This window comes from Malaclemys terrapin, chromosome 3 (assembly GCF_027887155.1).
Source record: "Malaclemys terrapin pileata isolate rMalTer1 chromosome 3, rMalTer1.hap1, whole genome shotgun sequence".
NCBI classification, from domain to species: Eukaryota; Metazoa; Chordata; order Testudines; family Emydidae; genus Malaclemys; species Malaclemys terrapin.
This window is the reverse complement of record NC_071507.1, coordinates 168,707,053-168,733,729: the sequence shown is the minus strand read 5'-3', so window position 1 is coordinate 168,733,729 and position 26,677 is coordinate 168,707,053. Positions and strand designations below refer to the sequence as shown.

At 39.0% G+C, this 26,677-nt stretch overlaps 1 protein-coding gene across 2 annotated transcripts in view; it reads left to right on the top strand.

Moving 5' to 3' along the window:
• The window catches only part of DLGAP2 (DLG associated protein 2), a 654,575-nt gene that overhangs the window by 556,018 nt on the left and 71,880 nt on the right, over positions 1–26,677 (top strand). For both annotated transcript variants that reach the window (XM_054024256.1, XM_054024257.1), the window contains 2 exons: positions 6,482–6,693; positions 23,637–23,784. In XM_054024256.1, coding sequence (XP_053880231.1) covers positions 6,482–6,693; positions 23,637–23,784 — 360 coding nt within the window. The remainder of the gene's footprint in view (positions 1–6,481; positions 6,694–23,636; positions 23,785–26,677) is intronic.

The following is a 26,677-nucleotide window of genomic DNA, read 5'->3' as shown; positions in this document are numbered from 1 at the left end:
TTTATAGTGAATGGATGAGGATTTTTTTTTCCATTATATCCTGTAGGTAGCCTGGCTCCACAACCCAGGCAAAGGTCCCTGTATCATTCAAAGCCTTTTTCCACCCATATGTGCCAGGGAAGCTTGTGGTCAGGTTCATTTGGCCATCCTCCTAGTCCTCTGGGCCTTGTCCCATCATCCAGGCAGCCCAGCTGGCTAGCTTACATTTCCAGATTCCCCTGGTTACAAGCTGGACTCCAGCTCTAGCTCCCTGCCTGCTGTTTCTTTGCTCCCTAGAACTTGCACTGTAATTCAATTAAATCAGATTTTGGGGAAAGCTGGAAAACAAGGTGCATCTACAGACAGGTCCCAGTAAGGGTAGGGAAACAAAGCTGCATGTGTGGCTACAACAAAATAGCGAATACCATGTCAGAAAGACTGGATTCTGTGGCAACTTGGAAAAGTCCCTCTATCTATCTGTGGCACAATGTGGCCCCATTACCATGGTATCTATCTGAGCACTTCAAAATCTATAATGCATTTATCCTCCCAACACTCCTGTGAGGTAGGGAAGTTCTGCTGTCCCTGTTTTACAAATGGGGACCTGAGGCAAAAAGAGACTTGCCGAAGTCTTTGGCAAAGCAGGGACGCAAACCCAGATCTCCAGAGTCTCATGCTACCTTAACCGCTAAACCATTCTTCTTCTCTGGCTATGGAGTCCATTGCCATGGAATCACAGAGACTGTGGGGCCCCGATTGGGGCATTTCACACCTCTTCAAGCTTTTGCTTCAAGGCTCTCTGAAGAGTAAGGCAGGTGACACTTCATATATTTATACTAGATTCATGTATTTCAGTTTAAGATGAGATTTTGGAGCACAGTTCTGTAGCAAGTGGATATTTTGTGAATACAGAATCCCTGAATACATGGGACCCATGTCGTCTTCACCTCAAATTTCAGGTACTGCAGTTGTGCTCTGCTTGGGGCTACTCTTGAGAAAAAAAAAGTTTGGTAATGTCAGCTAATACAGAATGCAGCTGCTGACTTGCTTCGTGGAGTGTCTCACACACAGCATATTATGCTTGTACTTTGTGATCTGCATTGGCTTCCAGCTCATTTCCAGGTGCAATTGAAGGTGTGATTTTGACCTATAAAAGCCCTAAATGGTTTGGGATCTATCTGACCACCTCCTTCTGCATATGATACCATGACAGATGATATCAGGTGAGGTTCTCAGGATGACGTCCCCCTGCTTTAAATGGGAGAGTTGTTGGTAGGACATTCCCAGCAAGGGGTCCTCAGCTCTGAAATTAACTCCCCATTATTTGACAGTGTCAGTTGACCTTCAGGGCATGCTGCAAGATCTCTCTGTTCTCCCACATGCTCAGGGGGCGGCTTATGAAATTTGAAGGGAATGGAGAAGGTGGCTTTCATTAATGTTGAAGAGGAATTCCTGGTACATTTTATAAAGCTTTTTGAATGTTTTTAATTATATAATACATGTACGTAGAGCAATGAATCAGCACATTAAAAAAATCAGAATAACTAAATAACATACGTGCATTGAGAAAGATATGTCACCGAAAATGGTGTTGAGGAGATAAAAGGTTATGTATTTAAGGAACCAAGGCCTTCCTTATAGGTACAGATTCATCCTATAACTCCTCCCTACTTCCAAAACCTTGAGAGTCATAGTCAATAGAGCTAGAGGAGATAGAGTCAGTCAAATTTGTATGGGGTTAGAGACATCTGATTCTAGAATTTGAGACAATAAATTTATTTGCATTTTTATGGTTATGGAAAATTGCATACATATTTTTCATAGAATTTCTCTTTTTTGTTTTTGGTTTTTTTGTTTGTTTGTTTGTTTTGTTGTTTGTTTTTGGCCCAGTAACTGGCTTAAAAACCATTTACTCACAGGGTTTTGTGTTTTCTCAGGAAAAAAATATTTCTTTCAAAAATGGGCCCATGAAACTGGGACCAAACTCTCAAATCCACAATCTAAAGTGAAAAGACTTGCAATTTTAGCATTTCAAATTTTGCTGCAAATATTTCATATGCCAACAGGAGCTTGCCAAAGTGCCAAGCATGACATTGTGGCATTTACCCTCTAAGGACAAGGTAAATCAAGGAAAATAGTCAATACCTAATGAATTTCTTTTTTTACTTTATTTTTAAAGTGCAGCAATAGAATGTTGTCTTTAGATGCTTATTGAAAAGGTGCTGCTTGGGCAGAAAACAAAACCAAAAAGCATAGCCCTCTATACTCAGAGAAAAGTCACAAAGCGAAGGAGAAGCGTCAGGAAAAAAAGTCACCAACAGAGAGAGAAGCTATTAAGAATCCACGTCTCAGTGTAACTATCAATCAGGCTCACAATATTCTTCTTGTCCTTTCACATCTAATTTCACATCCAAGAATAGTCTACGCAGTGTCCCTGGGTTTGGATTTTATAGAGCCATCATCCCCACCCCAGAAGAAAACATTTAGACCAGGGTAGTGTTTTTGTCCTTTTGATTTTCTGAACAGCCATTCAGGTGTCTTCCAAAAATCTCCAGCCTCACACAAAGTAAGCAGCATGACTGAGCTCCCTCTTCTTGTTCCAGAACTTTCTCTAGTTTAGTTTCTTCTGGTTGGATAGGCCTCCAAAGTGGATTCTCTGAGAAAACAAACGGGAGAAACCCAAGCAAAAAACAAGAGCAAGGACTAGCAAATAAGTTCCAGACTAATCCTGGCAGTTTTCCATGGAGAAACTGCTGGCTCTGTGCAAACCTCTAAGGTTCTCCTAACCCTTCTTCAGCAGAATGCTGGGTGTTTCCTATTAACTCTTGAGAGAATAAGCTCATCAATGTTCATGCTTCCCACCCAGCAGACCAAAAACTAGAAAACATTCAGGCAGGCATCAATATCTACTTTAATTTATGCACTTTTTCCTCCAAATGATACATGTTATACTCATGACAAAATCAGAGTGTGGGCACTAGCCTGAATGTAAATTCTGTAGTGGATGCTTGTGCTAGGAAGACTTGCTTGCCCTATAAGGACCCTCTGAACAAGCATGTGGGTCTTTCAAAAAAGCTAGCGCTCTAGTTGAATGGTTTCTCTATCATCTTGGGAAGTTTTCTTCATGCTGCAAAGACATTCTCTACACATCTAGAAATAGTTTCTAGCGCATCCATTTATCTGCCCCTCTATAGCTATATACAATGACATGCTGGGTTCTCTTGAAGAAATCTTACATGGGGGGGGGGGGCAGGGAATCTGTCATCTAAATTTTAGTTCTTGCTCTCTCCTTTTTGGGGGGGGGGGTGGGCATCTTCTTGATCAGGCTTAGAAAGCTTTAAATGAAACAAGAATTACATGTGTTACCTTATCTATAGTAATGGGTTACTTAGTTTAACCAATTACCCACCCCAAAGTGTGGGTTTACATCTACTATAATCTGAGAGAGTTTAGCCCCCAAGATTGACTACAGTAGAGAGGTTATCAATAGAAGGGGGACCCCCCAGGTGCACAGCAGAGGCTACATAGTGCTCTTTCTGTAATGATTATATTTGTTAGCCATCAAAACAATACGCATTGCAATCTGGTAAAGCAGAGAGACCAGTACAAAATGCACAATATTTGCATTACTTACATCATCCCTTGTGGAAAAACCTGAAGTGTTAGTCCTCACCAGCACCATCATCATCACCACCAGTGGGCCTCATCCTAGAGTCTCCCACCCCGAGGCACACAGAGTGTGATACAGCCTTTATAATGTCTTATGCTGACACTGAGTGGGGTTCATACATATTTATGAAGGTTTTAACCCCTTTTCCTTATTTGAACGTCCATGCCCCATTTATGTCATGTTATCACCATAGGAACAGGCAATTACCTTAAGGAAGTCTCCAACATTTCACTCTGCCTACCCAATGGTCAGCTTGTGGTGTCTACTGATCTCTTGTAGGTATTAGTATCCAAACTCAGCAGTTATTTTCAAAACATCAGCATATCACAAACAGAAACAGAAGCTCAGCAGGTTTACTATTGACTTACTTATAGTAATTTATCCTAAATCCTAAAGTCTAATTTTGCTAAGCTAAATATTTTACAAGCCTGGGGACTGTAGGTCTTGTAATTTCACCTCTATATCCTAAATATACCTGATACCTTTTATCCTTGCCTACACATGCCCACCAGACAGAGCTTCAACCCTTGTTCTTACATTTCTAACCTAATTTCATGCACAGATTGTGTATGATGATAAGATTTTGATGATAATTTTAACTTATATAGTCCCATTCATCTGAAAATTTCAAAGCATTTTACATTTATATGATAATTAAACATCATAGTTTTTCTGTGTGGTAGGTAATACTCATTTTAACCTTGGAGCAACAAAGATTACAGTGAGATTTTCAAAAGAGCTCAGAACCCAAAACTCAGGCCAGATTTTCAAAAGCCATTAGTGCCTGTTTAAACACCAAATAAGCAGCCTAATTTGTATGAGTCCAGCACTGTGAGTGTGGAACACTTTTGAAACTCTGGAAATTAGATATGTACCTAAATGGAAGCTGATCCTGATGTGAAAATCTGATCTCAAATGCTGGGGGTGGGCTCTTTGGAAAATGTGACCCTAATTACTAGCCTAAGATCCCACAGTGGAACAGGAACACAAGAATGAAGAGATTCCCTAACTCCTGCACTCCCTTCTCCTCACACCACGAGAGCACAGAATTTGTTAAAGAAAACTCATCATTGTCCATAGTTGTTATAACCAAATCAGCAGCAAATGATAAATTAAATGAAAAGATCTGGGCCTTATCAGCTTATTGTTTTTTTGAAGGAAAATGCATATGGTAATATGCAGTCCTATTGCTTTGTGGATTAAAAACGGCAGATACAGGAATTTATGTGAACATCTAGAACAGGAAGAAGGCTTTTTTGAAATTATAAATATCGGCACTCATCACTGTATGCAAGTAGGTAATTAGGGTAATTATTCCCAATTAGCAGCTGCAAACCCTACAGATGGGAATTTCAGGAACTGATAACTATTGTAAAAGTCATTTTTGCAAGCTGTAAAACCACTTTAACATTTTGGAACGCATACATTTAATACCCCCTACATGATCTGCAACAGATTTTTGTTAGCATTTCAAAATAATAAAAAAAGAGAAATATGTTCATGCAGTATTATAGCCCTGTTGCTGTGCTGTGGTTCAGGACATGTTGGCATCTGAAAGAGGCTGAATTTTTTTTAAAAATTCAGGTGTTTAAGCTACAGTATAATGATTGTACAAAGAGCTGAAGTGAATCTTGAACCTGCTCATACTGAAGCTGAGCTTGAGTATTGCCATGTTTTTCAAATCTTGTAGGAAGAAGTTCACAGGGGGCTCATGCAGTGTCCTTTGAAGTCAATGGAAAGACTCCAATTGTCTTCTCTGGGCCTTGGATCTTGTCCCATGTGAGGAAATTTGGACCCCACACTAAAACATGTTTCTGTTGAGCCACTAGGCAACATCCCTCCTTCTACCCAAGATCCAGAAACTCCCACTCACAGTTGCCATTTGCTACGGGGTTAGTGGCCTCTTCTCTCTCCTGGATCTTCCAGAAGTTTTTTCATTTTTGAGGACTGGACTACCAATTAACTTCTTTCAATCACCAGGATCTTTGGTTGGCCAGTAAGGGCTCTTAATGTAAAAGGGTTTGGGTGTACTTGTGTGCTCTCTCAGTTATATTACAAGCAAGAATAATTTGGCGGAGGACTTTTTCTGATTCCAGTGTCCTTGTGAACTTAGCTGCAAAACCAACTTTACCTGTATCAGGTCATGTAGCCATACAAATCTAATCAGCCCAAACAGGATGAAATATTAATGTGCCCATGGTGGAAAGCTGTCCTGAAAAAGCTGTTTACCAGCTTTCTAGCTAGAACTGCCCTTAGGATGAAATTGCAAACTTTGAACATTCATAACTTTACAAACAAGGCTTAAGTTGAACTTGAGTCACAAATAAGAATCTCAAAATATAAACTTGTTTTTAACGTGTTCAGCTTTCAGCCATTTTTGAGTTACAGAAGTACAGAATTTCAGATTGGAGCATATGGGGAAAGTAGGCTTTTTCTTACTTGAATTACTCAAAAACAACTGAACTGATTTTTCTCAAACTTTTTAAAAAAAATCATCTTAGAGCTGAGACAAAGCATTGAAAATCTCAGAGCAAAATCAAGTTGTTACAATAAGTTATGGACACTTGGAAAAGTGTGTTTAGACCAGAGGCTGCAATTCATCCTTAATATAGGAAATTGAGAAATGAAATAAAGCAAATAGGGACCCACTTGTATGCCAGTAACCAGAATGCTTTTCAGTTACTTAAATCACTTAGGAACTTTTGAAAATTTTACCCAATGACATTGTGCCTCAAGGGTCAAACCTAAATGACTTGTCTTTGAAGTGTGGAATATCTAAGGCTGTCTCTTAAAATATGATGAGATTCCTGCATATTTTGTGTTTGGTACCAGGTGCCTCAAGATGAATGGGGAGGGTACCCTGTTGGCGGTAAAGACGAGGAGATCCCCTGCAGGAGAATGAGAAGTGGGAGTTATATTAAAGCCATGGGAGATGAGGAAAGCGGAGATTCTGACACTAGCCCTAAAACATCACCAAAGGTAGCGGTTCGACCAGAGTCATTATTAAAATCCATTGGACAGAGACCACTTGGAGATCACCAAAAGTAAGCTTCCCCAAACTTTGTCGCATATCTTACTGAAAGCCATAATGACTCAGGTCATTTTTTATGATGTTTTGATGTGATTACAACAAACGGTTTTCATGAAATATATATATACACAGCAAAAAAATACAGCACTACTACTTTTATATCATCTATAACTTTTAGTTATCAACACGATGCTTTCCATATAGCAACTTTCCCATGTATCAAGTATATTGTATCACACTCATTTAAAAAACAGTATAACATGTTTTTCTGAGCATTCATAATGGGTGGTCTATCAAATAAGTAATGTACATATTATAATTGTCTAGATATGTATTTACATAATGGAGACAGACTTGTGCTTCTAGTAGGTTTTTATTTGTCTTTTTTTTAATGTACCATTACAAAACTATACATTTAAGTATTTTTGAGAGGTAAATGTTCAAAGTGGTAGCATAGCTCCAACTCTGCAACTTCCATTAATGAGATTGGGCATGCCACATAGCTTCAGAATTCTGTGAGAAATGCACCAAGTGAAGAAATTGAGAATGAGACTGACTGACAATTTTACCTTTATCCACCAGCTGTGCTGAAGATGTTGTATGAAGTACCTTAGTGATGCACACTTTTATAATAATAATAGTAATAATAAAAAACCTCAACCAAAGTATAATCTGTTTGGCTTCATTAAATAACAGAATTTAGTTAACAGATTGGAGGAAAAATAATGTTCACAATACTAACAATAACCAGTGTCATGAAAGCAACATGGAATCTAAAATCTTGCTTCAGAAGACAGTTCTAAGAGTGTAGTGCTCTATTTATTTGTGCAACGTAAAGGACATTCTGTTTTCTTCTTAGAAATCAAAAATTACACATGTTTAAATAAGTTATATGTTATAAAGGGGAGCTTTTTATAATTCACTGTATTCATAATGCAGGAGTTTATCAATAGGTCATTGTGAAAACAGTGTATCGATTTTGCCATGTTTTGCAAATATACTGTACAAAACAAAAATATTAAAAACACAGAACAGTACTAATGCAGTATACTAGAAATGACGGAAATCATTGGCAGATTTGCTATTGATTTCAACTGGAGCAGGAGCAGGTTCATTTTAGCATTGTAGAAAATGATTAAAGGTTTATTTGTGGCTTTGCCACAAGCCCTGAGCCAAGGGCAGCACGTATGTGAACTGTTTCAGGACCAGACCATGAACAAGATTGGGAGTGAGAGCCACTTTCTGATTCCTAGTTATCAACTTGCCCAGTACCAGGTACAGGTTATGTCCTCTGGTGCACCAGCTCAGCTGCATTGATTGGCTTGTCCACCGTGATCAGGTAGCTTGTACAGAGAAGTAAGTAGGTACTTATACTCCTTACTCCCTTGTTCTGGTACATAAAATGGTTCAGAATTGAGCTCTACAAGAGCACTAATGTCTTTGACCCAAAAAAAACCTGCACTGACATTTTAAGTGTAGACAAGTCCTAAGGCAGAGGTTTTTTTTAAATATTTAGGTGGCTAAAGAGGCAGGTAGGCTCATTTAGTGGGTTTTTCAAAAGCTAGCATACCTTTAAATCCCTTTAAAAATCTGTCCCTTAGTCTCTCATCTGACAGAGGCATTTTTACCTTTTCTTTGAATAGTATTGTGATACACAAAGCAAACACTAGAATAGTGCAAATCCTACTGCTATAACATTGTGTGAAAAACTTACCAGTGTAATTTACTGTATTTAAGTAAAATATAATATAATAAAGCCTTCTGTGTTGGAGGCAGAAGCGGATTCAAATATCTGTCCTATTTCATGTTTGTTCCTTCTTGGAATAGTGCCAATGCTCATATTTGCCTTGGAAATTGTCTCAATTTCCTTTTATCAGGAGTGGAAAAATTCAACATATTTTGCTTTGTGGTTCAGTTTGCAAGGGGGCTGCCTGATATATAATCTGGGATCCTACATCAAAATATGGACTTTAGGAAGTAAATCACCAACTTTTTCAATTCAATCCACTGTTTGCTGGTAGAAAAGCATTTAACCTCAAGTTATAGATTTTCTGATCTTATTGGCAACAGTCATGTAGATGAATAATCATGTGGTGCTAGTGTTTTCCATTATGCTTTTGAAGCCACTCAAGAGAAACTTACCTTTGCAAACATGAAGAGTGAAGTGAAATGAGCTAGGTGAGGTAACAATAAAAATGACAATGTGTTGTGTATACAGTATTTTGCCTACTTCTTCTCTAAATAACAGACTTTACTATAGCAATAGATCCTCCATATACATTGGATACATATGGTATGTGTTGTGATATTTCATTTATGAATCTGACAGGTATTTAGGACAAATTATTTATTTGACTAACAACAAGAAATAACATTAAATAAGCATAGTATTGATTCTGCTATAATCTAGCCTGGCTGTATTCAGTATTCTGTATTCAGGAGAGACTCTACTGTCTATGTGTGTGAGTGAGTCCATTGGAGTGAACAGGAAGTATGACATTGCATAGTGTCACTTTAAACATTTGAACTTCCTGCTGAAGCTTAATCCTTTATAGCCCAAGTATAACATAAAAATCTAAGAACAAAAAAGAAATATGGGATTTGTTGTACAGGATCTTTTCTGCAACCATCTGCCTCTGACAGTGGCCAACACCCGAAGCTCCCAGGGTGGTGGCAGTTATGGTGAGTTTGGATATAGCATCCTTTTGATGAAATACTGCTTGGTAGGCAGACAGGAAGCTTGCCTTTGGGTAGTCTTGTGAAGGATCATGCAGGGGCCAAATTTAATCCTGCTTCCATGCTATATTAATTAATGCACTATTTCACTATCACCCTTTGCAGCATGTAGCTGATCCATCCCTGTTTAAATTATTAAGTTTAAAACTTATTTTTTAAAATATGTTCTGTATTTATTTTAGACATGGCTTCTTTAGAGGGTGGTGCTGAGGGAATAATTTCAGCACACTTCATTAGCAGCTTTCCAAGTTTCTGCAGTGAACTAGCAGCCAGCTAGGAGTCTCGGACGGTACGTCTATACAGTTTCAAAAAACCCACAGCTCCCCCAGGTCAGCTGACTCGGGTTTGCAGGGCTGAGGCTCTGGGGCTGAAAAATTCCTGTGTAGATATTCAGGCTCAGGCTAGAGTTGCAGGGTCCCAGAGCTTGGTCTCCAGCCCAAGCCTGAACATCTACAAAGCAATTTTTAACCTTGCAGCCCGAGGCCCAGAAGCCCAAGTTAGCTGACTCGGGCCAGCCGCAGCCATGCAGCGAGTTTTTTTCCTCATCTAGACCTACCCACAGGGATGAAAGTGGAGATTTACCAAGAACAGTTTGATGGCTTGTTACAAAGCCTTATCAAACTAACAGGGCAATTGCCAGGCCAATGGCATAGCTACTTTCTCTACTGTCATTCAGGAGATCTGGGTTAGACTGCTCCCTCGGTTGGGAGAGAATGCTTGAGGGGCAAAAGGCTTAGCCCCTGGGAAAAGAGATGTTTTGCAGTGCTGAAGAGCAAGCCATCTGGCTAATGGCTGGACGTTGAAACTGGACAAATTCAGACTGGAAATAAGGTGTGATTTTTTAAAGTGAGAATAATTAGCTCTTGAAACAATTTACAAGGGCTGTGGTGGATTCTCCATCACTGTCAATTTTTAAATCAAGATTGGATGTTTGTCTGAAAGATTTAGTCTAAGCATTATTTTGTGGAAGTTAAGTGGCCTGTGCTATACAGGAGGTCAGACTAGATGATCGCAATGATCCATTCCGGCCTTGGAATCCATGAACCTGTGAAATAAAAAGTATCTTTTATGCCAGTGATATTTAATTAGATCTCCCCATGGACCAATTTGAGAATTTTATGACAAGAGGCAGGCTATTTTGCAGGCCATGTTTGCAGAAGGCTGGCAAAATTAAAAAAAAAAAAAAAACTTCAGCTGCCAATACATAAAGACTTTAATTACAATATAAGTATTACTTTTCTATCTTCCAACGAAGTTGATAAATCAACATTATTACCTGTGTTTGTGGCAATCTCTAATGGGGAAGCGACATCGACGATCGCTGGCAAGTTTTGTGAAGAGTGATTTGTAGGCGGTCAGGGCAAGGCGCATGCATTGGTGAAGATGCTCATCTGTCAAATGATTGTGGTGGTGGTTTTTTATAATGTTCATGGTAGAAAATCCAGATTCGCAGAGGTACGTTGATCTGAACATCATTAAAAGATAGCTGGCTAGATTCTGGCTATTCCGAAACTGCTCAGCCTAGTGAGTCCAGAAATCACAAAGTTCCACTTCCTTTGAATTTTGTTCTGAAGGCATCTGAGCTCTGGAGCTTTACAGTTTCTAATTGAAAGACACCTTCATCAACGAATCACGAATGGTCTTTGCATTAGAAGGGCGAGGTCCCTCGGCAGAGCCAGCAAACCACTCAGGAACAAATAAAAGCAAATCCTTGGGAATTTTAAAATTCTCAAATCACATTTTAAAAATTTCAGTCAGATTGGGTAGGATTTCTTACATTGTTTTTGTCGTCAGTTGTTTGCTTCATGTGTGTGTGTTCTCTGCGTGCTGCACTGGCTCTGGCCAGGTAACCTGTACAGCGGGCTCCGATTGAACTGCCCAAGATTCCACAGATTCTGTTCAGTAACAAAGACACTCGGCCTGGTTTATTGTCAATAAAGCATGTTCCTAACTTTCTGGATCAATTACAATTACAGTGTACAATTACATTGTAATGGGCATACATGTGCTACAATTATACTAGTGTTACTTTCCATTCCCCTTGCAGCTGGACGAAGACACACCTTCTGTGACCCCTCTTTTGTATACTGTTACAAGCAAGTTACTTGTTGCCCCTCTGACGTGGTTAGTTATCACTCTGCATTGTACATGTTGGTTCGATGAAAACATCTCTTTCCATCAGCTGTTATCCTGATCTTATCTTCAGGAGGAGTCAGTATGTCCCTATTATCTTCGGGGAGTGTGTTTATACCATACTTGGTATCAGTGTGTTCTGGTACCACCCTTTTGGAATGTGTTTACATGAGTGTCCTGTGCCTAGCACTACTTAGGAACATTTGCATTTTTGAAATCCCAACCCTGTTCTTGCCAGGTTCTGGGAACCGGCAAGCAGGCATGTTTTGTAACAGGACCTGACTTCTGCTCACAGCTTGATTTTGCTTTATATCAGCAGGGCCTGACTACTTTAGTTCAGGCCTTAGGCCTCATACCAGGCCTCATGTGTCTAGTTTTCTCGTTCTACTACAGTTTTCTTCTAAATTTCATCTGTAGAAACAACACATGTGGGAAAGTGCAACACCTTTCCTGTTAAGCTTGTCTGAAAGATTTCAAGATTCCTCTGAAAGGCACACACTTTTTCAGACAGATCCCCAACACTGCTTGCACAGCCTTGGAGCTGCAAGTTGAGGGAATTGAAGTGACCAGTAATATTCCACAGAAAAGCTACCTGTGACATGGAAGGGACATCATTCATAATTTCCAAGAACTTGCAAGCCTTGTTGGTCTTGTGGTTTGAAAGAAATTCTATTCTTTCTTTTTGAAGTTCACAAAGCCTTTGTAACATGCATCTCCCACTTAACCTGTTAACACTGTTGTGCTACTACAGGTCACTGTATTTAGCTGAAACGTCATGTAAAAGAGCTTTAAAAAGATGATGTTGCAAGCTAGAAGTTGAGCATATGTAGTTCACCAATCTCATTACAATACCCATTGTTTTTTTCAAGTCCCCAGACAACTTACCGCCCAGGACAGTCTGGTGAATGATGGGTGTATTGCTGCCAAATGTGAAGCAAAGCCCTTCTCTTTCCGTGTCCTGGAGGGACCTCCATGTGTAACAAGCAAGTTTACTTTCTGCAGATCTAAACCGTTTTTCTCAAAAATGTCTTTTACCTTTTCAAAAATGATCTCTCCTGTTGTGTAGGTTTCTAATGGTATTAAGCACAAAACTTCTTCCTTGAGAATTTTACCATCATAAAATGTAACAAACCGTGATAGCTGGGCAGTGTCACTTCAGTCGCTTGATTCGTCCATTGCAAGAGACATGTATTTGGCAGTTTTTTTAATTGGAAAGAAGGGTTGACAAATAATCCTCATAAATTACCTCCCATCTTCATACTGCCATGGGATCAGAGGGGGATCTTGCTTCACATGGTTCACAATGTCATCTTTGTTTTTGTCTCCGGGAAAAAGCTCCTCCAGCATTTCCAACGTGCACTCCCTCGCAGACTTGGCATCCAGGAAAGGCTTTTTCTTTTTAGCTAGTACCAACATTATCCAAAGAGAAGCAGTGCAAAGGCGATGCCTGGGAGAGGGGGACATGCAGGGTCATGTGCCTTCCCCCCAGATTTGCTGCTTGGCTTGCATGGTCACACAGACTGATCTCAGTAACACTGCTGAAGCTGGCTACCCTCACTCTGCTTCCCCACTATCAGTAGGCACGGGATGTCTCTGAGCAGCTGTTGCTTTTTCCTGCACAGTCACTGATGTTGTGAGAATGACATTTGAAGTGTGATATGAAGACTTCAGATTTTCAGTTTTGTCACGTCTTGCAACACTGCCAGGAGGATAGGCTGTGTTGAAGTTACTGTGCTTTGATTCAAAGTGGTGCCTCATGCTGACCACCTTATAGATGGATGCAGTGGTTTGGCATATTAAATACAAAGGTTTTGTATTTAAATGAGGTGGCATAATAAAAAGAAAATCCACTGTCCAGATTGGGTTAAAAGTTCGGTTTTTGCTGTCGACTTTATGACGTTTACTCCCACTCACATTCATTTTTGGCTCCATTTCCATCACTAATGAAAAATAGGTGGCGTCTCAATCATAGCTGATGCAACCTTGAGAACTTAAGATCCAGTAAGCAATGCTTAATTTGTTCCGGGGCTAAGCACCAGCACCTCTAAGATTGGCAGTTCATAACCCCGGCATCCGGACATTCTCTGGCCCCCAGCCAGTGCTTCATTTGTGTTGGGGCTTGCCAGGGCTGAGCCTGGCACTTTTTTCATTACAAATTAAGCACTGCCAGTAAGTTACTTACTAAGGAAGTCATAGGCAAATGATAGGCTGAGCATCACTGTTCATGAATTTAATTATGAATATTTTTAAGGAGAGCTGGAGGGCCACACAGGACGCCTTAACAGGTCACATTTGGCCTATGGGCCACCTGTTGAATATCACTATTTTATGGGGTCAGAAGGAATTTCCATCCATTCTTCCTTGCAGAAAGAATAGTGGTTGCTCTTGAACAATGCAGGATACCTTGTTCCCCCAGTTGCTGAGCATGTTGCCCTTCACCAGCATTCATTCCAAACCCAGGAAGTAATCTAACCCAAATCTCCTGAATGGTAGTGAACACTACCACTATGTTATTGGCTTGAAATCCAAGGCACCAGATGGGAATGTCAGTGGGTGATAAGGGTAGATCTTCAGGCTCTGACAAGAATCTGTGAAGTCTTCCCAGGAATAAAACAGCATTGTTTCACAAAGCTGTAATTCAGCCCAATGATGTGAAGAAACAATCATTTACAAGGGCAAGTATCACAACCATGAATTTACAACTTCTGATGACAAAGCCTTTTTTTTCCCAAACAAAGTTGCCTGTTAACTTCTGCTCTCAACTTGTACTGTATCTTACTTTTACTTTTCTTTTAATTTAAAAGGCTGAGTCAAGAGGTGTTTTTGTTTTTTTCTTATTTAATCTCCTACAATAAAAAGTCAGTGTGTATAAATGCTCTCTGCCGGAGGAAAGAATTTGAAAAATAAGATGTTTTTAGTTAGAGAAGCAGAAAAAAATGCATACATTAAATTCTGGTTTTCCTGATGTGACTTTTATTTCATTTTTTTAAGTTACATGAAGTCATCTTGTGAGGGCCCTATTCAGTAAAGCACTTGTGTGCTTAAATCTCATCAACTATAATGGAACTTAAGCACGTGCTTAAGTGCCTTGTTCAATACAGATGGACTTTAGCCCATGTTTAAGTGTTTTGCTGAATCAGGGCCTGTTACAAAAATATAGATATGTACATAATGGAAAAATAAATCAAATAAAAGCAGAAGAATATGAGAAGCAGCCCCTCAGAGAAAATAGATAAAGTTTTCAAAAGTACCTAAGTGACTTAGAAGCCTAAGTTTAATTGAAAGTAAATGGGACTTAGGTGCCTAAGTCATTTAGAGACTTTTGACAATTTTATCCTATATCTATGATTTCTGTAGGCCACCGTTTTGGGAAGCAAATCATGAAGTGAGGGTAATGATTAGAAAATTGCTACAATAAAAATATTCTTCATACTGAGTTATGATATAAATCACAGAGTTGGTAGTGCTACTGCCTAAATACATTAATCACAGCTAAACAGGACCAACTTTTAAAAAATAATTTTAAAAATTTTACATCATAAATAGTTCACCATAACAATCAGCCATTAAATCATCTTTAAGTATTGCTCCTTTGAAGATAAAATTATAGAATTAAGAAGGCATTTAATTTCTCTGACATAAAAAAGCGGATCTCCGTTTCCTTCCAATAATTAATAGAAATTTCACAGGGAAAGAAACAACATCCTATGCCCTGTTCCTAACATGGTCTCATTTTAATAACTCGAATGTGCAATATCTAAGATGAGTTTGTCAAAAAAGGGAAATAGATGGCTACTTTCCTACACAGAAAACCTTTTTAATTTCATTCGGCCCCAAACCTGATCTCTATCATTGTCAGACCAAAAAGAAACTATTATAGTTTGGCAAAGCTTAGAAAGTAAATTTTCCACTATAGAGAAATTAACTAGATTTATAGACACCCGCTGTCTTTCAAGGAACCCAAAATAGCTATTCTATCCTTAAGGGAAAGTCAAACTTAGTATCTAGAGTCCAGGGTTTGCAATTGACTGAAGGTGGGTACATCCACTCTCCCATGCAGAGAGCCCCATTGACTTCAGCAGGGCTCCACAGTCACTGTGTGAATCTCAGCTTCTACAGAATGGCACTCTTCATTTGTAAGATCCAGGTTTATGAGCTTTTTATGTAAATCCAAACATAGAATTAAGATACATCCGGGTCAGAGAAATTAATATCCATTGAAATGCAAATCCCTCAATAAAATAGGTTATGACGACTGATGAAACACTGCTAACATTAATATACCTGCTTGTTAAGTCTCAGGTCTTTAACAAATTTTATGTTAAATTTTTATCACAGAATAATGCTTCTCCATCTCATTTATTGACAGTTAAAGGTGGTTGTATTTTCTTTAATGTATTCATTCATTCTTCGATTTTGGACTAATACAGTGGTGATCCTGGACATTTTTTTAAAAAGTCAGAAATACAGTGTTGGAACATTACAATTTCCTAAGTCCTACAGGGCATGTTTTGCCCTCAAAGTGAATTCCATTGAATGACATTGGGTTCCTGTAAATCAGACACACCCTTCATAAACTTGGTGGAATTTTAAGAACTCAACGGTGAGATTCTGTGCTTCGCCTCTAAGCACAGAACTCACCACCCTGGGGAGTGCACTAACATGGTTTTAAGGTGCCGTTTGCACCCTTCTTGTGCTGGGCTGCTCCAGAGGCTGAATCAACTCCCAGAGTAACTCCAGAGAGGTGTCCAAGGGCTTGTCTTCACTACTGGGGTAAGTCGACCTAAGTTACGCTACTCCAGCTATGTGAATAACGTAGCTGGTGTCAACATAGCTTAGGTCAACTTACCCCAGTGTCTTCCTTGTGTTGTGTCGATGGGAGACGCTCTCTAGTCGACTTCCTTTACTCTTCTCGGAGAGGTGGAGTACTAGGGTCGACCGGAGAGTGCTCTGCCGTCGATTTAGCAGGTCTTTACTAAACCCATTAGATTGACCCCTGCTGCATCGATTGCAGCGTCGCTCTCCACTTAGTGAAGACCAGCCGTAAGTTAAAACAGCCTGTTCCCAGTGAGCAACTGCCTAAAATCTACTAAAACCCAGGATTGGACTGTATCATGAATAATTTTTGTGTCCATTGTAGCTGTTTAACAGCCTCATAAAAAGCAAAGGAAGGCAGATTTCTGAAAATAAAAGTGCTTGCTGTTAACTCAACAGGAGACCCTTTTGTGATGATAGTCTGAAGAGATACGGGCATTTATAAATCATATGAAGTTAGCACCTCACTCGCCTCAGAAATGCCTGCTTTAAAAATTATGATTAAAATTATTGATTTCAAATTAGCTTTGCAATAAAAATAGCAATAGACCATAGCAGGCATAAAAGTTCAAACTATTTGTTATCTTCTCTGGCAGCTGAGAAAACCACCAGTAACTTTTGAAAATTCTGCCGTAAAGTACAAAGCTAGATGTGTAATGCTGGAGGAAATGGATCCCTAGGCACAGCATGATATTTGATCATCCATGATATTAGCTTATCTTTCCTAACTGCAGATGTTATTAGCAATTCCAGTCTTTTAAAATTCAGCCACACTAGTTTTTATGTTTATTCCTTGGTTCAATGAATTCCACATGTTGACTAGATATTATGCTACCTTAAAAAAACCAAAACAATAAAACAAAAAATCCTTCCTTTTGTTGGTTCTAAACCTACAGTACTACCCTTTAATTTCATTTAGTGTCTCCTTTTTCTTCTTCTAAAATTGGGTAGGAGGAAAAGATGGACAGATTACATTTCACTAAGTCTTTCATAATTTTCTCAGATCTCCTTCTTTTTCCTTTTCAGGATAAATAAAATTAGACCTGGTTCCTAAATACTACAGTAATTGGTACTCTTTAAATACTTAAGATAGGCTATGTCTACACTAGGAACTGGGGACCTGATTCCTAGCTCATACAGATGTACCCAACATCTCTTCTCAAGCTAGTGTGCTATAAATAGCAATGTAGTTGAGGTAGCATACGCGGCGGCTTGGCTTAGCCACCTGAGTATGTACCCACCTAGACCCACTGAATACATACTCGGGTGGCTAGCCCAAGCCACCACCAGTGCTACCCCAGCTATGCTGCTATTTCTAGTGCACTAGCTTGAGTAGCGCAGGTACATCTACACAAGATAAATAGTTTTTGCTAGCTCTTATGTTTTTTCTTGCTGTGTCTCTATCCTTCTTGTCCTTCTTTGGACTTGTTCAAAATCCACCTTATCTTCAAGGTGAAATGACCAAATCTGTTCACAGTACTCCAGAAGTTGGTATGCCATGCCATGGTTCATTTATATCATCATAACACAACATGTTGCCCTCTTTAGTTGCACCTGAGCAACCAGTTTAATATGCTAAGTGCTGCTAAGAAATCTTCATTGAGCAATCCTCAATAACCCCTAAGCCTTTCTTCTTAGGGCAGTGGTTCTCACACTGTGCTCTGCGGGGCAGTTGCTAATGGTCAAGGCAGAGCTAGATGTTCCTTGTTTCCAGTTTCTGTTATGGATGCTGGGCTATCCATTGGAACAAGAGCCTGGATTCCTGGGAAAGCAACTGAAGAGGCAAAGAGCTGGTAGCCAAATCTCCTCCATTAACATCCACCACTACAAAAAGGGAAGAGGAGAGGAAGTGACTGCAATCCTCATGACTGGAATGCGTGTATATGTACCACAGTGCTGTTCTGTATGGAATGTTAGATCTTCTCCAGCATTGTCTTGCCCTCTGCTATTGGTCTGTGAGGAGAATACAAGATCTTCTACTACTAAGAATAAATTACAGTTATCTTCTCTATCAAGTAGTAGAACTGTGACCTTTGGCTGTGAAGGTCATGAGTTCTGTTTCTGCAGCATCAGACACTGTGGCTGCCATTAAAAAGTCAACGCTTACCACAAAGTAGTATTTGAGACACTGCGTACTCTGTGTTGCATCCCATATACCACTGAGCGTTAAATGCACTGAAGATAGAGACTGACTTTTTGATGGCAACTGCTGTATGTGATTGGTGTCTCTCTATCTATTTGGTCCTTGATAACTAATATCAGGGTCATAATGTGCATCATAGAGTGAACCATTTATCCTAAGGAATTAAATTGAGAGTATATCTTAGAAATAAATGTTTTAATGCTAATCTGATTTAAAAATTTATGGTATCTTTTTAGATCAGAAAAAGTTCAAAATATTAATTAAATGGGTGTCTAATGTGTGTAATATTTCTTTTACTCTGCTATAGACCTTTGAATAAATTACTGCGCGCTGATAAATGAAAAATTACTTAACTACCAGGAAGTATCCAATCCCTCATCCATCAAAACTCAATTGCTTAGGGTGCTAAAGTACTCTGTTTTTTTTCCCTTAGTAAATTATTGCTGTTTAAATTGTCAATTATGGTTTATGATAACAGTACTTCCTGAGAAACTGAGTATCTCCATAATTAATTACTAGATTGTTAGACCATTACATTGTGTGGCAAAGAAAGAAGACAGTTATTAACTGTTGCTGATAATTGATTTTTTGGCACTTTATAATACAACGTGTCTTATTTCTATTGTCACTTTTTTTTGATGTTGCCTCTGTGATTCAACTCCTGGATAAACCCAAATCTCAGTGAAGAAGCCCAAAGTCTTTCTGTTTTTCAGATTGTTTCTGGTCTGAGAATCCAGGATTTGGTAACACCTGATAGCATGCAGAGGGTCCAAAATGTTTTTCACCCATTTTTGGAAAATAGCCAATTTAATAACACTAAACAGTTTTAAAGGAGCCATGTTCAGAGAGAACAATGATGATGACACACTAAAAGGAAAGCATGGATAGTGCATGCAGTGTTGTTGTACCTGTGTTGGTCCCAGGATATTTGAGACAAGATAGGTGAGATAATATCTATTATTCGACCAATTTTTGTAGGTGAAAGAGACAAGCTTTTGAGCTTACACTGGATCAATTTTGTGTGGTTTCATTTTGTTTTAGCAATATTAGAATCTGTTCCAACATGATTTTACTGCGATAGTGCAGTGACATCAGCAACTTTTGGCAGATGCTGAGTGCCCTTTAGTAAGACCTGCCCAGTGGTATATCTAGTACTGCACAGGGCAGGGTAAAAGGTCTGTCTCTGAAATAATGCCTTAAATAATACTGGTGTCTCAGTGTCTAATTGGCATAAGTTTGTTTCTAACAGAAGAAAAAAGTTGCAGAAATTTTCTTTAAAAAATGACTGTCCAGTGTGTATAAGAAATAAATACTTTATAGACTAAAGGTCTCATTTTCAGAAGAGTTCACTAATTTTGTGCATTGCTATTCCATAGTGCCCAACTTGAGACACCAGCTGCCTGATTTTCAGAGGTGCTGTGAACGCATAGTTGTCACTGAAATCAAATTTCATTCACAACTATTTATTCTTTCCTGTACGTAGAGTAAAGTCTTTTTCCTATGTAACCACTTGCTCTTTATTCTAGGCTGATTTGCAGTCAGTTAACTTGAAGCATGAGAACTAGTGCAGACAAACCACAATAGTGCTAGGAAACTCAAATGGGGCTGGCAGTGGTGTTTTGGCCTCCATTCTCCCTCTGGCATAAGGCCAAATTTTCAAAAGTGGGCATGGAATTTGGGTGCTCAATTTGAGACACCTGACGTCGGGCATCCAAAATTAAGACATCCAGGAACAGCAGCCACTTTTGAAAATGTGTGTGTCGTATTTTAACCTTATGCCAAATGAATGTTTGGCTCTGTGTGCCTTCATATTTGGGTGCCCACTTTGAGGCAATTTTCTCAACTAAAAATATCCAGCTTCATTTTGAAAGATCCAGGAGGTTTTAATAAAAACTGGATATTACCACTTTTCATCAGTAGATCTCTAAAGCCCTGATTCAACAAAGCACTCAAGCATGCGTTTAGCTTAAGTATGGGCGTTGTCCCAAACGTAAGTACCTGCCTAGGTGCTTACAAATAAGGACCATTATTCTTATTTTATGTGTTTCAAGTTAGGTCCACAAAATCAGTGACCTCTTGTGACATACTTTGATCTATGTGTCCTTTTTGCCTTGAAGCAAAGAACAAGTCTAAGTCCGTATATTCTTTTGAAATGTCTATTTTTACTGTCAGACATATTTATTTGGGGTGTCCTTGTTTTGCTTCTTTAGGAAAGTCTCTGTGATGTCTTGTAGCTGAACATATATGTAGAAAATGTTATACTGTCATGTCCCAATGATGCAAAGTTGAAACTGAAGAAGCTGCATGGGAAGTATGTGGGATTTTTTTAAACATAAAGGGGAACAACTTGCCCAATTTTAGTCCATAAATAATTTTGGTCAATCTTATTCCACATTCCAGTCAACAGGAAAATTACATAAAAAGTTTATTAATTGAACCCCATAGCTACCAATACATTTCCAGTGAGGACAAATTAGAAACCAAACTTTGACGCTTATTTCATTTTATTTAAAAAAATGATTTTTTTTATTTATTTTAACACTATTTGCAATAAGCTATGTAGACCATTCAGCAGCCACTGAGATCAGAAAAGTGACTTTTCCTTGGCAAAAAGGCAATCTTTGACTTTAACCCACTGCCTACAATGGGGTGGTGAGGAAGTATAGTGGTGCAAATACAGTATGTTGGGTACTGGGGCAGACCGTGCCTCCAGCAGTGTTGGGTCAGAGCACAGAGCAGTTGCTGCTACATGCTATACATTTTAACAGAGTGCAGTATGTGCTGTTCCCATGCCATACCAACATAGGGGGAAAGGGTGGGTGGATAGCTCAGTGGTTTATGCAGTGGCCTGCTAAACCCAGGGTTGAGAGTTCAATCCTTGAGGGGGTGTTTTAGGGATCTGGGACAAAAATCTGTTAGGGGATGGGTCCTGCTTTGAGCAGGGGGTTGGACTAGATGACCTCCTGAGGTCCTTTCCAACCCTGATATTCTTGAAAAGGACCATATTGCAGCCCATTTTGAGTTTCCTAACACTGTTGGGGTTTGTTGGTACTAGGGTATTTTTTTAACCCTCAAATGAATTAATTGCCCATCAGCCTTGGGTAAAGAACAAAACTAGCATTCCATCTTTGTGTTCTTGTTTATACAGTACAGTTCAGTCTTGGTCCATGATTGGGGCTCCAAGATGCTGCTATAATACAAATAATAATAATAATAATAATGATAAGATTCTGCTAACTTAGGACAAAGAACTTTACTTCGCCTGGGCAAAGAATAAACTTTTGTAGTTTGCAACAAATGTTTGTGGAGTGTTCACACTGGCACTTACCAATGCGCTAACTACCTCAAATTAATTGACAATTAACTCAAGATAAAAGAAAGTCTAGTGTTGACATATCTTGTTGGTGTTAGAGTTCCCTGCTCCTAGTGTACTTAGATTGTGCATTGTGCTTGAGCATGCTGTAAATGGGTGCGGAGGCTCACTGCTCTTTTTCCTGCACCCAGTGAATATGCACAGATCTAGTCCAAGTCCTGGACTAGGACAAGTGCAGGTTGTTTTCTTGCCTGTGCTAGTGCATGAGGTGTAAGGGAGAGGGAGCAATGAGCATCTTTGTCCCAGACACATGGAAGGAAAGACAAGATGTGAGGGATGTGGTTTAAGTGGGCAGCAAATGTATTAAATTATCTAGGAACTATCTAGGAACTACAACTTGTACAGTGCAGGGCATGATTCCTTTCCTAATCATGTCCACCTCATGGAGGGCTGCAGTCAGACCCTAAGCCCTCCACAGCTTATCCCAGCCCATTGCTGGGATCCCACGGCCCTCTCCCATCTGAGGGTTAAGGGGCTGAGGAAAGGGTGTTATCCCCTTGCTGTACAATACATTGGGAGCTCCAACCCCATTCCTCAGCTTCCTTAGGTGATGCTTTCCTGAAGTCCACTTCCAATGCCAAGTATCACGGAATCGGACCCACTACCGAACAAGTACCTGGACACTTGACACCTGTTCAGTTGCGACAACTTGAACCTTAACCTCCTGACCTACCCACTGGGTCTGTGAGCTGCTGTGGGAAAGGCAAAAAACCCATCCTGATCAATCTGGCAGTGAAGGGAAAGTTCCTTCCTAGTCCCATAAAAGACAGTTACAGCAATGGGCATAGCAGACCAGGCCAATATAGTAAAACTGCAAACATTGGCAAGGGGAGAATTGAGGGCAGCTGCTTTTAACTCAAGTTGACAAGTCTTCACTGCCTAAAAAGGTGGTGACTTTACCGTGAGATAATGACATGCAATATCTTGCTGTAAAATCCTACTGGAGACAAGGCTCTGTAGTTTTTAATGTGATGTAGCCAGGGGAGGTCAACTGCAGCTGGGGATATAGTGCAGACCTTGCTTCGCTACATCATTGTAAACCCTACTTGTGCCTTGTCTCCACTATGAGAGTTACTGCGGGTTAGTTATCGTGTTTAAAGAAAAAAGAAAACCTTTATTGGCAGGGAAGACATGGCCAGTGTCTCTTTAAACAAGACCGTCTTCTGGGACAGGAGATGATGTTGGTGGCATAGGTTCAGCAGTACACTCAGGGAAAAGTAACTTGAGCGGTGCATTGTAAAAAGACCGGTTCAGGAGATTTATGCAGTTGTGCTGTGTGCCATTACAAATCACATTCTTTAGCTGCTCTTCTGTAAATGTATTGATATTTTTAACCTATCAGGCATCTTGAAATCCAGCACCTTGATGAAAAAAGGATAACAGAGAAGAGCGATTTTTATCCCTGTAGAAACATTTCCATTCCTGCAGTAGTTGTTCTTCATATTGATGTTCACATTTTATTTTAGTAAAATGTAACATTTGTAGCCGGGGGAATATTAGTGATATTCATTTACAGTAAAAATGCTGAATGCTTCAAATCATTTTGGTAGTGAACTTAAGACCAAATTCTCCGCTTATATTAAATGATGCAGCTCTCCTGACTTCAGTAGCACTGTGCCTCTTCATGTGGATCAAGAATTTTGCCCCAGGGAGTGCATTTATGATGCTAATACAAATTGCTGTTTTCAGTGTCAAAACTGATTCCATTTGGAGTTTTTTTTATAGCCTCCTCTTTTTTCCCCTCTCTCTTTTATAGTCAGAGCTACCTTCAAGCTGCAAGTGATGTGCCTGGGGGCCACAGCATGGATCCCTCCGCAAACTACAATTCCCCAAAGTTCCGATCAAGGAATCAGAGCTATATGAGAGCAGTGAGCACACTCAGTCAGGCCAGCTGTGTTAGTCAGGTGGGAATCTATTGTTAAATCTTTTACTGTGGGCTCTCTACATATACAGGACTAGCTACTAAAAATGGAAAATTTGTTTTCTTGATTAATATTAGAGGAGTGAGGATGTAAGTAGTCACAAAGTAATTCAAGCTTCAAGTAATTTAGTATTGAATGAAGATGGTATGATTAAAAAGAGACAGTCAAATTGCAAATTATGCCAAAAAACTGCAAAATCAGAATTTCCCTTTTAAGAAAGCCACCCTACATATAAATATATACAGTGTTGCCTTTTAGTTTAATTGGGTTCCCACTTTGTCTTGTACGGTAATAGGGCATGAATAGGAACACTCAGCCCTTCTCTAGACCATTCATTATTATGTATACCGCTCTCATGTCACCTTTTCATCTTCATACCTCTCTCAATTAAACAGACCTAACCTTTTCGATGTCCCTTCATGTAGAAGTCTGTCCAGGCTTTTAAAAAATTTCATTGCCCCTGTCTGACATTTACTATATCTGCTACATACTTGTCGAGATGGGATGACCAGAATTCAGTGAGGTGTACCATCACTTTATATAATGATATTATGTTAAATATTATTCTCTGTTTCTTCCTTCATATAAATTAACATCCTTTGCCTTATTTCACCATCACTATGCATGGAGAAAGTGTTTTTCATTGAGCTGTCCATAATGATGACTAGGACCTTTTCCTAACTCATTAAGGTAGTGTATATGATGATTCAGATTCTTTCAGTATGCACAACCTTGCCATTGTCCACAATGAATTTCATTTGCCATCCTTTGCTCAATTAGCTTTCTTAATTAGATCCTAGTGAAGTTCCTCACTATGTCCTTCAGTCTTGACCAACGTAAATAAGTTTTTGCCATCTACATATTTTGCAACTTCAGTGTTCAACCTTTTCCAGCTCAGTAACATATATATTAAATAACACAGAATATAAACTAAATACATTCAGTTAACAAGTTCTGAGCCTTTGCTGTTTCCTGGTCCCTTCCTATGACATCACACTCTTCATGTTCCATCAATATGATAGCAGTTCAGTATTTTTATTTCTGTTATTTCAGTGGGTTCCATTCCCACCTTCTACTGCTCAGGACTGAATTGAGGGATACTGATGGACTATATATTTAAGAAGTATATATTCACTCTTGCAATCTGTATTTTAAAATTATTTTGCTGGTGTCAACAAGCTTTGTTTGAAAAAAGTAGTGAGGAATTTGATCATGTAATTATTAACTGAGGCCAAGGTTTTCGAATGTGACAGGTGATTCTGGGTGCCTCCATTTGTGGGTGCCCAACCTGAGATGCCTTTAAGGTCCCTGATTTTCACAAAGCGATGAATGTTAATCCTTTGAATTAAGCACTGTTAAAGTGTCTCAAATTGGGAGGCTCCAAAAATTACTCGTAACTTTTGAAAATCTTGGCCTAAGTTATCATAACTCTCTTGGTCAATAGTATAAGCAAAAGATGATTCAGAATAAGGTTTTTTTTTCCCTTCCCAGACTTCATTAGTCCACTTAATTTTATTAGAAATATAAAAATGATAATTTTATGAAGGACAAAATAATTCATTTCACAGTGGATTTAATTGCCAAGATGCCTTTCTAGAAAATTAGAATAACAGCCTTTCATTGGGTTCAGAGATTCTGTATGAAATTTCTATATGCTTGATTAATGAAAACTGGAAAATTTGCAGTGATTTTTTCCCCAAAATGAATGAGAGTTATTGATTACAATATGTAATAAAAAGCAATATCATCCAGATGTGGAGGCTGGTGAGGTTATGAGATTGACTAGATATTTATATTATTTTGTTGTTTTCATTCTGCTTTAATAAATGATTAAATAAAATACATATTATTGTCATTTACTGCTCTCTCCATTATTCAGCTTCTAAATTCTGTTTGGACAAATATCATTTCCAGTTACTCAGCCAAATGCTACAATTAGATACTTAGTACATTCCTAATAATTATCCCAGAATGTCTCTAAAATGAAACATACGAATTCATGGTGAAACTAACAATTGTCCGGAGTAAATGGACAGAGTAAAATTAAGCTCTTTTTTAACACCAAGCACTTGACATTAATCTATTTCAGTCCATATTGTGATTGGCTAAATAAAAAGAATAATAATAAAAATATGACATCAATAGGGCTAGAAAGAGTGTTTAAAAATGAAATCAGGATGTGAGGACTGATGCTCAGCTGATTTAAATCAGCATAATTCCATTATATTTAATGGAGCAACACCAGTTAACACCATTTATGGCTATGACACATGGTATTTATATAGTTTCCATCAGTTCAGAGCAGATTATTTTTGTTGGGGTTTCCCCAAGATCTCTTCCACTGTGTTACCTAAGAATTCAGTGCAACTCCAGTTTCATCATTTAAGCTCCTTTATCCAGCATATAGCAAACCTACGCTGAGTTAATCAGACTGAACCATAAGAGATGGGCATAGGGCATACCTATGGTACACAGAAACCCCATTTCTTTATATGCATACATTCACTTTACATTGCATCACTCGTTTGGCATTGCTTTGTAGAAACCACTGCCTGTACATCATGCTCTGTCCACTCACTGTCCATGTACAACTAACTCTTTTCCTCATCCTCATGTTCCCAATTTATCTTATCCATTGTTATCTTGTCCATTGTAAGTGGTTTCCTGGGTGTTGTCCCTTTTCTTAGCTAGTATAGACATTCTGTTTCTTAGCTTACTGACCCATTTACCTATCTTAGTTAATACAGATATTCCATTTCCAGCCTGCTGATCCATTTACCTCCTTAATCCTGTCACTCAAGAAATGAGATCTCACCCATGTCCAGTTATTCATGTCAAGCCGGGCCGACATTCCACTACTTTCCTATATTATCAT